The sequence below is a fragment of the Schistocerca serialis genome, chromosome 8 (genome assembly GCF_023864345.2).
Source record: "Schistocerca serialis cubense isolate TAMUIC-IGC-003099 chromosome 8, iqSchSeri2.2, whole genome shotgun sequence".
Lineage (NCBI taxonomy): Eukaryota > Metazoa > Arthropoda > Insecta > Orthoptera > Acrididae > Schistocerca > Schistocerca serialis.
The window spans coordinates 224,860,288-224,874,123 of record NC_064645.1 but is presented as its reverse complement, the minus strand read 5'-3'; the positions used below and the strand labels follow the sequence as shown (position 1 = coordinate 224,874,123).

Here is a 13,836-nt window from a genome sequence, read left to right as displayed (position 1 = left end):
ATGGAAGTGAAACATGGACGATAAATAGTTTGGACAAGAAGAGAATAGAAGCTTTTGAAATGTGGTGCTACAGAAGAATGCTGAAGATTAGATGGGTAGATCACATAACTAATGAGGAAGTATTGAATAGGATTGGGGAGAAGAGAAGTTTGTGGCACAACTTGAGTAGAAGGGATCGATTGGTAGGACATGTTCTGAGGCATCAAGGGATCACCAATTTAGTATTGGAGGGCAGCGTGGAGGGTAAAAATCGTAGAGGGAGACCAAGAGATGAATACACTAAGCAGATTCAGAAGGATGTAGGTTGCAGTAGGTACTGGGAGATGAAAAAGCTTGCACAGGATAGAGTAGCATGAAGAGCTGCATCAAACCAGTCTCAGGACTGAGGACCACAACGACAACACCAGTTTCTTTCATTATTATACAAACTTTAGTTCTTACAATATGGTACACTTTGTGTTTTGGTTGGCCCCTTTTTTAGTATTGTATAGTGTAGTAGGAGTTACTGGGATGATTCCTCTGAAGGCCCATGGCTGATTGCCTTTGCCATCCTTGTACATTACAAGCTTGTGTTATGTAAATGACCTTCTTAATAGTTCTGAAGACCCTAAATATTTCATCCTTTCTTCTACAATAAATTTCCTGAATGACCCACAAGATTTTTCAGTGTGGACACAGTTTCAGTCAATATAACTATGAAGAGTTATCATATATGATAATAAATTCACCATATTGTTAAATTACCCTAAAAACAAAATTGCTGAACCCAAAGTGTAAGGTAGTAGTGTTCTCCATCATTATTGTACATTGGTTCTCACACCAGATTAGTCTGACTCCCCCCCCAAAAGAAGTTAAAAACGCATGTTGCTGATCAGGATTTCTACCTATCACAGTCCTTATTGCCATTACCTTCACTGAGTTTCATTTGTGCATCTCATGTTTTACTTATTGTATTTCATAATGTTTGTTTACCTGTGAAAATAAAATTTCTTTTAGATTCTTGTTAGATCTCCTCCCCCTCCCCACCTTACAAAAAACCTGTATTGCATATTTCACCATTGTTTGTAGTTGGTGCCTATGATTTTATACAGGGACATTACTTGAACTGCAGGAATATCTCCACAGCCGTGGAGTGACACATCGAGACCTAAAGCCAGAGAATCTGCTGCTGGATGAACATGATAATTTAAAAATATCTGATTTTGGAATGGCTACAGTGTACAGGATGCAGGGCAAGGTACGTCCATCTGAAAGTCATAAACAGTGTGTCATCACAGTGTATGTAACTCTTACCTCCACCTCACACCAGTTTCCCTTATCTTCTGCACTCTATTTCTTTCAGTGTATCAAAGGTAGGTCGCCAACCAAGTGTGCCAAATAAATTTTGAAAATATTAATTCACTCTGACAGTATAGTGTAATTGGATAGATAAAAACAATCTACTCACCAAGCGATTATAGGACACTTGCCAACAATCTGTCTTTCCTGCTCATCCCGTCTGGTAAGTCTCCCCTGACTGGGTGATGTTTGCGAACACTACTCCTTCCCCTGAACCTCTCCAGTCCTTTTTGTCACCCCTCTTCATTCCTCTTCAACCCTTCTCCCAGGAGGAGGAGCTGCTGGCTCCAAAAGCTTGCTTATAAAAACGTGCGTGTGTGTGTGTGTGTGTGTGTGTGTGTGTGTGTGTGTGTGTGTGTGTGCGTGTGCGTGCTCTCTCCTGCCGCTGCTTGGTGAGTAGATTTTTATCCATCCAACTATATTAATTCACTCCCTGAAGTATGTATAAAAACTATACAGTTAATGTTATGTTTAAGACATTAAGTATTAAGTGCAGTTTTCATGTTGCTCATCAACTATTGAAAACTTATAACCTTATCAAAAGGATGTTTTTATGAGAAATGCTTTTGTTTGTAAGTTGTAGAACCAGAGCTCTGCTTTAATATTTCAGTATCTTTCACATAACTACTTCATATCTATTTTTCATTAAAGACAGTGTTTGTAATAATGCGTTACTATTGCTTAGTACACTTCTTCCACAATGTAGGTGTTGTTCATACTGAGTCGATAATAAATGCAATATGCTACGTGATGATGATGATGATGATACTTTTGATATGGTGCAGAAGAAACCAGCATCGGTGGATTACATAGAAACATAGTGGAAGCAACTTGGTTCGCAGTGGAATGACAATGATAAGACTATTTTCCGCTTAAAAAAATTTAAATAAACCTGTTCTGGGATGTGCGCATTTCCTTGGCTATGCAGTCATCCTCATTCACTTTTGAGGAAACTATTCGGTAAAAAATTTGATTTTTTACTCGTCTCAAAATAAGATACCACGGCTTGATAATGAACTGGCTCTTTTAATTATTGTGATAACTTTAAAGTAAGACACTGTTCATATTTTGGAAAGTTTGCTGTGAAAAATTTAGTTGCTGCCTGGTTTAAATTTGGTGTATTTTATGGCTGAATAGCTGTGTACGAAATACAGCTAACATATCTAAATTGTTTCAGGCACTGGAAGGGGCCCATTTCTCTTTTCACTCTCAAAAAGGTATTTTGGGAGGTTGGCACCTAGGCGACATGGATGATTCTATTTCTTCCTGTTGTGCGATGTGTGATAGTACCTTGTTTTTCTTTTTCTCATATGGTGCTGTTAAAAGCCGAAACTACAAACAGAAAACGTATAGATAAAAAGGCACTACCAGTCATCTACTGATTATGCCGACTGTATGTTTTTTCAATCTATTTTCCCATATTTCAGGAAACATTGTGAATGGCATAAAAGAGATTTGAAAGCTAAATTCCTTTTCGTTCCGAATGGGCACCTGATCGAAGCCAAGGAGGAAAAGTCATAATTTTCTTAATCATGGGCTTCTTCCATTTCTTGAAAAGACATTAGGGGCCATCATAACGGACACTCCTAACATCGCCCCAGAGGGCTCGCTGCTATCTGGTGGGTTCGTGCTTCGTTACCACAGGGCCCCAGCCTTTGCGGTATCTTTTCACTTCCATGTTGTGTGTGTGTGTGTGTGTGTGTGTGTGTGTGTGTGTGTGTGTGTATCCTCTTGATGTTATTTTTCCCTTCCTCTCGGGAACATGTCTGGACTGTTTCTGGAAATGTATTCTGCATTTTCAGTAGTCAGTATCAGAATATTCTCCCATGTTACTTTTTCCTTTCTACGTTCATCTTCTCCTAACCGTCCTCAGCTTTTGCATTTGAGATTTCTCTTTTTCTTCCTCCTTCCTGTGTGCTCCTGAAGGCCAGCCCACGCATCTGACGTGTTAACAGGTGACTGGGTAACACACAATTCCCAGCTCCGGATCGACAGGTAGGGTTCACATGTACCCCTGGTAAAGGCTAGGCCCAGGAAGGGTGATAGCCTGAGCTGTTATTTTCCCGAATTGCAGATTGGTCCCTCTGTCAAGTGTTCGGACGGTGTCACCTGAGGTTTGAACAATCGCCTAAGCCGGGTGCACCCTCTTCTAAAGGGGGGCCCCCCAGTTGGAAGGAGTGTGCCATCAGAGACATGGACAATCCTGACGATTTTCGGTCAGTGGCTACGAAACGTAAACTGAATGAGGCTGACAATTCAAAGACCCTTCCAACTGCACCAAGGTTCCTCGTGGTTTCATGTATTGCAGACAGCCAGTACTTTGCAGTGGTAAATTCGTTTATTATTCAGAAAGGTGTTGATGCAATTGCTGGCCCTGTGAAATCGTGCTCTCATTGACTCAATGACACTTTACTTCTGGAGACTACTTGTGTACTTGTGATTCTCAGGTGCAACAACTGCTTTTAGCTTCATTCCTCTATGGCTATCCTGTTCATGTCCAGGTCCATCAAAAGCCAAATTCTTCCCATGGTGTTATCTACACTAGGGTGCTTGATAATCTGACAGAGGCAAAATTGAAACATACCTCGCTGATCAGGGTGACATCGTCGTCCATCGGGTGATGAGAGAGGTAGATAGATGGCTTCTTAGTGCTCACATGCACTCCCTTTCTCACTTTTGGTAGAGTGGTGCTTCCGTGTAAGATCAAAGCAGGCCATTAAGTTATCACAGTCCAACCGCACATTCTGAACACGATATGCTTCTACCAGTGTCATTGTTTCAACCACACTTGACTGTCCTGTTCACACCTGGTCAAATGTGTAACCTGTGGTAGGGACACTCAAGAGGGCAATTGTCCACCTCCTTCACGCCGCTGTATCAGCTGCAATGGCAACTATGCCGCCGCCTCCCACGAGTGTCCCTTGTATCTCAATGAGCAGGCTGTGCTCAAGATCTGGGTGAAGGAAAAAGTACCTTACCCAGTCGCTTGCAAGTTGTTGGATGGTAGGAAACCCTGCAGTCTACCATCTGGCATCTACAATACTGTTCTTGCTAAATCTCATTCCATGGAGGAAATGGCCATGCAACCTCAGATTTAGCACTGCAGTTGTGAAATCGGCCAGCGTCATGGTAGTGTTCACATCTTGTCCTCCAGCTGTGCAACATGCCACAACACTCTCGCCTCACGGGACAAAGCCATCAGCTACACAACCGGCAGGCCAGAAAGGACAGAAGAAATACTGCCGTGAAGAGTTCCTATGTCCCTCCAGCCAACCAACATCTGAGTCTTCCTCTGCTAACTGGAAAGTTTCGAAGAAGTTAAAGGCAAACAGTTTTCCTTTCCCCATCTTGAACTCTTTGACGGTGTCACCATATGATAGCCTCACCTGGCCGACATCTGCGTCGCCGATGCGCACCGCCAACCGATTTTCTGCCCTTGACTCCTTAGGCTGACAGCAGAAGAATGCTGATGCTTCTATAGACCTCATGGAGCAGGATCCTCCTGTCTCTGTGCCCTGTAACAGTGTCTTCGAAGGCTGGCATATGCCTTCATTGTCTCCTCATCACGACTCCGATGGAATGTTCGTGGCCCTCATCCAACAAAGAGGATTTATGGCTGCTCTTACAATCACAGCGGCCACTTGTTCTCTGCCTTTAGGAAACAAAATTGCACCCTCACGACCGCTCTGAGCTCTCACATTTCTTCCCGGTCTGTTTTGACCTTCCTCACACCCCCCCCCCCCCCCCTCCTCCTCTTGTCCTCAAAGTACCCTCTTGTCTGACTTTCTCAATCAGCTTCACCTCCTCTGCCTTATCACAGGAGCACCCACATTCCTTTCAGACTCCATGCACACCTGTTCCCATTTGCACCTATCCTTCTGCACTGCTCATCATCTCAGGTGGTCTGTTCTCTCTGACACACTCGATCGACCATTTCCCGTGTGCTATCTGTTTGTGATTCCTACCCCACCACCCTGCACACCCAAATGGCAGCCTACTAAGGCCAACCAGAGGCTTTACTCCTCCCTGGCAAACGTTGATGATCTTTTCCCCAAATGTGATGACCAGGTGGAATACCTTACAAACGTTGGCGTTATCACTCCGGAACATTCCGTTCCTTGCACTTCCTCAACAACACATGTCCCGGTTCCTTAGTGTACAGAGGCATGCTGTGATGCAAGTCGCACACAGATATGTAGTCTCTGTGTTTTCAACTGTTATCCTACAATGGCAAACTCCAATCGTAAACAGCCATGTGCACAGTGTCTTCGCGTTCTTTGGGATAGCAAAAAGGCTAGGTGTATTTCACTAGTTCCTTTAACAGTTCCCCTCACTCTGCCTTCGTATGGGCCAACCTCCAACAGTTCTCTGGGACCAGGATCCATTCCCTAATTTCTGGCCTCACAGTAGCAGGTGATATCATGGACCCTATTGCTTTTTCTAATACCTTGTGCTGCCATTTTTCAGAGATTTCGAGCTCCTCTCATTATCATGCTGCCTTCCTCAATCGGAAACGAGCGGAGCCGCCCCAAGCGATACCCTTCTCCTCTCAGAATCATGAGTGCTACAATGCCGCCTTTACTGCGAGGGACCTAGATCATGTTCTCACTTCATCCTGATCCTCTGCCCCAGGGGCAAATGCCGTTCACATTCATACCTTTCTTTTCCGGGCAAGCACTTTTTGCTTAATATGTACAACCGCATCAGGGCAGAGGGCACATTTCCCAGGCACTGGCATGAAGCCACTGTTGTACCCATACCTAAGCCCAGCAAGGACACCTTTCTTCTAGCTGCTGCCCCATTTCTCTCACCAGCTGTGTTTGCAAGGTGAAGGAATGTATTTTTCATGCCCAGCTGGTATGGTGGCTTGAGTTGGAACACTTGTATCCTCCGTACACTCTACACATGGGTCTCCCGTGGCTGCCTGCCCTGTTTCATTCAGGAATTTTTAAAAAGCCCAGTTTTTAAGGTACGTGTGGGTTGTGCCTTGTCAGACAGCTTTACTGAGGTGTGTGTCTAAGGGTTCTATCTTCAGTGTCATCATCTTTGCTATCACATTTAACGCTATAATGGCCCGTCTTCGTCTGGGCATTTCGACTCCCTTCACGATTTTGCCACCTGTTGCAGTTCTCCACGGACCTATCTGAGCGGCACCTTCAGCAATGTCTCGATCATCTTTACTCGTAGAGCTTCAACAGTAGCTTTCGTTTTTCCACTGACAAGACCGTTTGTGTGAATTTCCGGCGGCACAATTGGTTTCTCCCACCGTCTTTACACCTTGGGCCTGTTGCTTGTTGAAACCAGGAGATTTCTGGGGTTCATGCTCAGTAGGAAACTTCCTTGATCATCCACTGTATGAGGTCCCTCAATGTTCTAAGTGTCCTCAATGGTACTTCAATGAGTGCAGACCTAACCACCCCTCTCCATTTGTACCAGTCCCTTGTCCGTTCGAACGCATCCACATGTCCGTCCCTCCTACGCTGCCTCAGTACTATCCACCATCATGGCATCTGTTTAGCCACTGGTGCCTGTTGAGTGTCTGCATGCAGAAGCTCACAAACTACCGCTATCCAACTGCTGTGACATTTTCCTCAGCAGATATGTATGCCATTTGTCTGCCACACGTGGGCACCCATCCTATGCCTTCTTTCCTGACTCACTTGATCGCCGGTACGGGGTGCATCCCTCTTCTGTTACCTCCTGGAGTTTGCTTGCGGCTCTTTCTCTGGCTGCTTAACTTCACGCTACCTCCAGCTTTCACAGTGGCTGTGAACCCTTCACCGCCTTGGCTTCGTCTTCATTAGCTTGCCAAGGACACTACTCCAGTCTCCTATGTCGCCTTCTGTTACATGACCTTCGCATGGAACTTCCTGATAGCACGTTTGTGTACACTGATGGCTCTCTTACATTGGCACCTGCCAGCACATTTAGATGTGCGTACCCGGTATGTGGTGTTTTTGCATATGCTAATTGGATAAGTGTGTGACGGTACTGTGTACGTTTGGACAGGTTCTTGTCAGTAACTTAGTACACAACACGATCATGGTGGATTCTTTTTGTTGGACAAAGGACTTTTTGATGGAATTTATGAATATACACAAAGAGCAACACTGCTTGTGGAAAGTGAGATCCAAAGACAATATAATTAAGAATTTAAAGACCAACGATTATGATAAATTGTTCGTGTTTTTTGCAAACCATTTTTCTCGAAGCAAACTGTGACTTTATTGCAGAAAGGAATTGTAGCAAGCGTCTGACAGTAAGTGTAGTGGCAGGCGTCTTCACAAAGTTTATTTACAAACTTTGTGATGCTAAAACTTGATTTCATTTGCTTTGGATCAAATAGTGCCAAGGTGCAGAAAGCTTTGACTATGGTCTGTGTTGTGCGACAGTAATAGTAATTGGTCTATTACCAGCACCACCTTATGCTTGAACATCCTTTCCTCCTTAGTCTTCTTCATCTGCAAGGTCTCTCATTTCTATTCCAGTTCAAGACACTATTTCCATTTGCATATTTTATGGTCTGTATGATAATTATGACAACAGGGCAGTAACGGTGGGAAATCTTTAAAAAAAATTGACTTGGATGTCTGCGTGCCTTTCTTCCTTGTAATTTTCAGCAATTTCTTAAATAAAACAGGGTGTATATGCTCAGACACAACTGGGAAAAACCAGAGTATTTTTTTTAGAATTCAAAGAATTTTTCATTGTTTCAGTCCTCAGTTAAATCTTTGTAGCTTTGGCTGGTAAGAACTCTAACAAAGAATTTTACTTCAGTCCATTATTGCAGAATAATGTTGCAGCATTAAAAGAAAAGTGCGATAACACACAAATTAAACTTTAGTTGCAAAGAAAATGTGCTATTTATAACAGTAAAATAAGGCGCACACTCAAGTGTGTGCTGATAGCAAAATGTCAAAGGCCTCAGGACGAAGGCTGTGCAATACTTCGTAACAAAAAACCACTTCCAATGAACGTGACAGAACTGTTCACACTTCTAATAAGTCAGAGGAATATATTGCGAATGGTGGTTTGAGAAATGTTACTTTCAAAGTAAATTTCCTTTTACACAAAATGAGTAATATTACATGTGAGAATATGTGATGAATTTTTTAAAGCACCAGTGGTTCATATCTCATTCAGATCTCGATACTTTTAGGACCAGCCATTCAGAAAAATGTCTGGTCTAGAAGACCCGCCATTTATGCTATTTTTTGAGACTTATTGGCACATGTGTGTTCGGTTTATTTTAAAGGGTAACACACACTAAAAAAGACAAACTTCCAAGGTTAGTTACCTATTTTAGTTCTTTCATAGGTAACAAATTGTGCAGTAATGAGGCAAAAAGTATAATTATCTTCGAAAACAAGAGTAAGGTGAATTCTTGAGCAATTTAACACATACCGTTGACTTTTCCTTTCTATGGAAAAGTTGAATTACTGGACAGAAGATTTATTCAGCCAGATAACCTGTGAAGTGTTTGGTGCAAGCAATACTGTCCTTTACACTCCTTAAACAATTCTCTGTTGCTGTAGAGGATACCTTGCATTAGGACTAGGTGTGAAATTTCTTGCTTAAGAAAAGCATTAACTCCATTGTCCTCGCTGACAGATAACAGAAGCAAATTCAGTTCAATGACAGCTTGTGTAGCTTTCACACCATCAACTATTGTTTTTACATCATCTGAGTCTGACAGTTCCAAAAATGTTCAAACTATATACACTCTGTTTTCTGAAAAATAAGTTAAAAATTCCTAGCTGTTTCATTGTTGTAATGTCAGTGCTATCGTCCACAAATTGCTTACAAACTGTCACCATCATTATTTTTCAGTAAAACTTCGGAGTGTAGGTATATTAAATTTATCACTTGTCTGCATTTTGTACAATGTATTTTCAGATCAGGCTGAAAATTCAAATTAGACTGCCCAGTACAAGAAAATGGTGTAGCTGCTTTCAGATGCTTGTCGGATTTAGAATGTTCTCTCAGTCCCAACAATTGTGGCTGAGATGGTATTGACAAAAATTACATTGCACCATTGTTTTATGTCAGCCCCTTTTGAATGTAATTCTTCATCTTTTAACAATTCTTCTCTAAATTGTTGTGTATATGGAGATTTCTTCGTACAATTTTAACTAAATGTACATGTCTAAGAAAACTTACTCAAAGTGAAATGACTTGAATCAACACACTGAAAAGATTAGAGAATGCTGCCAGCATATTTTTGTTGGTGATAATGGCTATAATAGTACAGCAGATTAAAGATTTTCCCAAAAATACATTCCTTCGTGCTGGGATTCATTTCTTTGACAGCCGGAAAGTTCTGCACTGGTGTATGAAACCTTCAACGTTGAAAATATTTGTAAGTTTTATAGCTCTAACGGAAAGTATACTGTCATTTACCAAGGGAAAAATGTGTGTCCACCTGGGGAAAAAGTGTTTTTTAACTGGCAAAAATCCAGAATTTTTTTCCTTGTCTGCGTCCAAACCTTGCAAAAGAAACTCGTACTTCAAACTGTTTGCCTTCATGACTTCTAGCTGTTGTTTGTTGTGGTCTTCAGTCCTGAGACTGGTTTGATGCAGCTCTCCATGCTACTCTATCCTGTGCAAGCTTCTTTATCTCCCAGTACCTACTGCAATCTACATCCTTCTGAATCTGCTTAGTGTATTCATCTCTTGGTCTCCCTCTACGATTTTTACCCTCCACGCTGCCCTCCAATACTAAATTGGTGATCCCTTGATGCCTCAGAACATGTCCTACCAACCGATCCCGTCTTCTGGTCAAGTTGTGCCACAAACTTCTCTTCTCCCCAATCCTATTCAATACTTCCTCATTAGTTATGTGATCTACCCATCTAATCTTCAGCATTCTTCTGTAGCAACACATTTCGAAAGCTTCTATTCTCTTCTTGTCCAAACTATTTATCGTCCATGTTCCACTTCCATACATGGCTACACTCCATACAAATACTTTCAGAAATGACTTCCTTACACTTAAATCTATACTCCATGTTAACAAATTTCTCTTCTTCAGAAACGCTTTCCTTGCCATTGCCAGTCTACATTTTATATCCTCTCTACTTCGACCATCATCAGTTATTTTGCTCCCCAAATAGCAAAACTCCTTTACTACTTTAAGTGCCTCATTTCCTAATCTAATTCCTCAGCATCACCCGACTTAGACTACATTCCATTATCCTTGTTTTGCTTTTGTTGATGTTCATCTTATATCCTCCTTTCAAGACACTGTCCATTCCATTCAACTGCTCTTCCAAGTCCTTTGCTGTCCCTGACAGAATTACAATGTCATCGGCGAACCTCAAAGTTTTTATTTCTTCTCCATGGATTTTAATACCTACTCCGAATTTTTCTTTTGTTTCCTTTACTGCTTGCTCAATATACAGATTGAATAACATCGGGGAGAGGCTACAACCCTGTCTTACTCCCTTCCCAACCACTGCTTCCCTTTCATGTCCCTCGACTCTTATAACTGCCATCTGGTTTCTGTACAAATTGTAAATAGCCTTTCGCTCCCTGTATTTTACCCCTGCCACCTTTAGAATTTGAAAGGGACTATTCCAGTCAACATTGTCAAAAGCTTTCTCTAAGTCTACAAATGCTAGAAATGTAGGTTTGCCTTTCGTAATCTTTCTTCTAAGATAAGTCGTAAGGTCAGTATTGCCTCACGTGTTCCAGTGTTTCTATCGAATCCAAACTGATCTTCCCCAAGGTCGGCTTCTACTAGTTTTTCCATTCGTCTCTGAATTCGTGTTAGTATTTTGCAGCTGTGACTTATTAAACTGATAGTTTGGTAATTTTCACATCTGTCAACACCTGCTTTCTTTGGGATTGAAATTATTATGTTCTTCTTGAAGTCTGAGGGTATTTCGCCTGTTTCATACATCTTGCTCACCAGATGGTAGATTTTTGTCACGACTGGCTCTCCCAAGGCCGTCAGTAGTTCCAATGGAATGTTGTCTACTCCGGGGGCCTTGTTTCGACTCAGGTCTTTCAGTGCTCTGTCAAACTCTTCACGCAGTATCGTATCTCCCATTTCATCTTCATCTACATCCTCTTCCATTTCCATAATATTGTCCTCGAGCACATTACCGTTCTATAGACCCTCTATATACTCCTTCCACCTTTCTGCTTTCCCCTCTTTGCTTAGAACTGGGTTTCCATCTGAGCTCTTCATGCAAGTGGCTCTCTTTTCTCCAAAGGTCTCTTTAATTTTCCTGTAGGCAGTATCTATCTTACCCCTATTGAGATAAGCCTCTACATCCATACATTTGTCCTCTAGCCATCCCTGCTTAGCCATTTTGCACTTCCTGTCGATCTCATTTTTGAGACGTTTGTATTCCTTTTTGCCTGCTTCATTTACTGCATTTTTATATTTTCTCCTTTCATCAAGTAAATTCAATATATCTTCTGTTACCCAAGGATTTCTACTAGCCCTCGTCTTTTTACCTACTTGATCCTCTGCTGCCTTCACTACTTCATCCCTCAAAGCTACCCATTCTTCTTCTACTGTATTTATTTCTCCCATTCCTGTCAATTGCTCGCTTATGCTCTCCCTGAAACTCTGTACAACCTCTGGTTCTTTCAGTTTATCCAGGTCCCATCTCCTTAAATTCCCACCTTTTTGCAGTTTCTTCAGTTTTAATCTACAGGTCATAACCAATAGATTGTGGTCAGAGTCCACGTCTGCCCCTGGAAATGTCTTACAATTTAAAACCTGGTTCCTAAATCTCTGTCTTACCATTATATAATCTATCTGATACCTTTTAGTATCTCCAGGATTCTTCCAGGTGTACAACCTTCTTTTATGATTCTTGAACCAAGTGTTAGCTATGATTAAGTTGTGCTCTGTGCAAAATTCTACCAGGTGGCTTCCTCTTTCATTTCTTAGCCCCAATCCATATTCACCTACTACGTTTCCTTCTCTCCCTTTTCCTACACTCGAATTCCAGTCACCCATGACTATTAAATTTTCGTCTCCCTTCACTATGTGAATAATTTCCTTTATTTCATCATACATTTCTTCAATTTCTTCGTCATCTGCAGAGCTAGTTGGCATATAAACTTGTACTACTGTAGTAGGTGTGGGCTTCGTATCTATCTTGGCCACAATAATGCGTTCACTATGCTGTTTGTAGTAGCTTACCGGCATTCCTATTTTCCTATTCATTATTAAACCTACTGCTGCATTACCCCTGTTTGATTTTGTGTTTATAACCCTGTAGTCACCTGACCAGAAGTCTTGTTCCTCCTGCCACCGAACTTCACTAATTCCCACTATTTCTAACTTCAACCTATCCATTTCCATTTTTAAATTTTCTAACCTACCTGCCCGATTAAGGGATCTGACATTCCACGCTCCGATCCGTAGAACGCCAGTTTTTTTTCTCCTGATAACGACATCCTCCTGACTAGTCCCCGCCCGGAGATCCGAATGGGGGACTATTTTACCTCCGGAATATTTTACCCAAGAGGACGCCATCATCATTTAATCATACAGTAGAGCTGCATGCCCTTGGGAAAAATTACGGCTGTAGTTTCCCCTTGCTTTCAGCCGTTCGCAGTACCAGCACAGCAAGGCCGTTTTGGTTATTGTTACAAGGCCAGATCTGTGAATCATCCAGACTTTTGCCCTTGCAACTACTGAAAAGGCTGCTGCCCCTATTTAGGAACCACAGGTTTGTCTGGCCTCTCAACAGATACCCCTCTGTTGTGGTTGCACCTACGGTACGTCTATCTGTATCGCTGAGGCACGCAAGCCTCCCCACCAACGGCAAGGTCCATGGTTCATTATAAAGTACTTTGCATGCCCCTGGACGATGAGAGAATTTTAAATCTTAAAGGAAGTAACCAGTTACTAAAAATAAGAGAATAGTTGTAAGACGTTCCTCTGCAGAAATGCTATTCCTAATTACGGTGTTGTTCCAGCTGACTTTGCCCTAGACAACATGTCAGATGTTTCACTGTACATCCTTAAATAGTTTTGATAGTCGTCCAGTGAATTTTCTTGGAGCTCTTCAATCAGTGAAGTATGTTTGTGACAGTAACTTTACTTCTTAAAGTAAAACCATGTTTTCTTTGATTTATGTTAATGTTCACAGCTGCAACACCACCTTCTGTAGCAGTAATAACAATACGTGTCGGACCGTTTTCGCGGGTCCGATGTATACTAACGGACCGCGACCGATTTAAAGGCTACCACCTAGCAAGTGTGGTGTCTGGCGGTGACACCACAATTTAAATATGTACCATATTGAAAGAAGTACCATACTAAGTACTTCTAGCAGAAATAAAAATTTTGCTGTGACATTTTTTTACGTCACACACACGCTTGATCTAACTTCATCTTTCGTAATGAGTAGCTTCTCAGCAGGAGACATAGCTAGTTAATGATTTGTTTCCTCCTGTGTTGGAGTAGCTGATGATGTTATGGCTCCAGAAAATGGAAACTGTTGGACTCGTTCTGTAGAACTAGTCAATTTT

The 13,836-nt window shown here is 41.9% G+C and overlaps 1 protein-coding gene across 1 annotated transcript in view; it reads left to right on the top strand.

Moving 5' to 3' along the window:
• The window catches only part of LOC126417183 (serine/threonine-protein kinase grp), a 92,513-nt gene that overhangs the window by 37,937 nt on the left and 40,740 nt on the right, over nt 1-13,836 (top strand). The window contains exon 6 of the mRNA XM_050085084.1: nt 1,112-1,237. Within this exon, the coding sequence (XP_049941041.1) occupies nt 1,112-1,237 (126 nt within the window). The remainder of the gene's footprint in view (nt 1-1,111; nt 1,238-13,836) is intronic.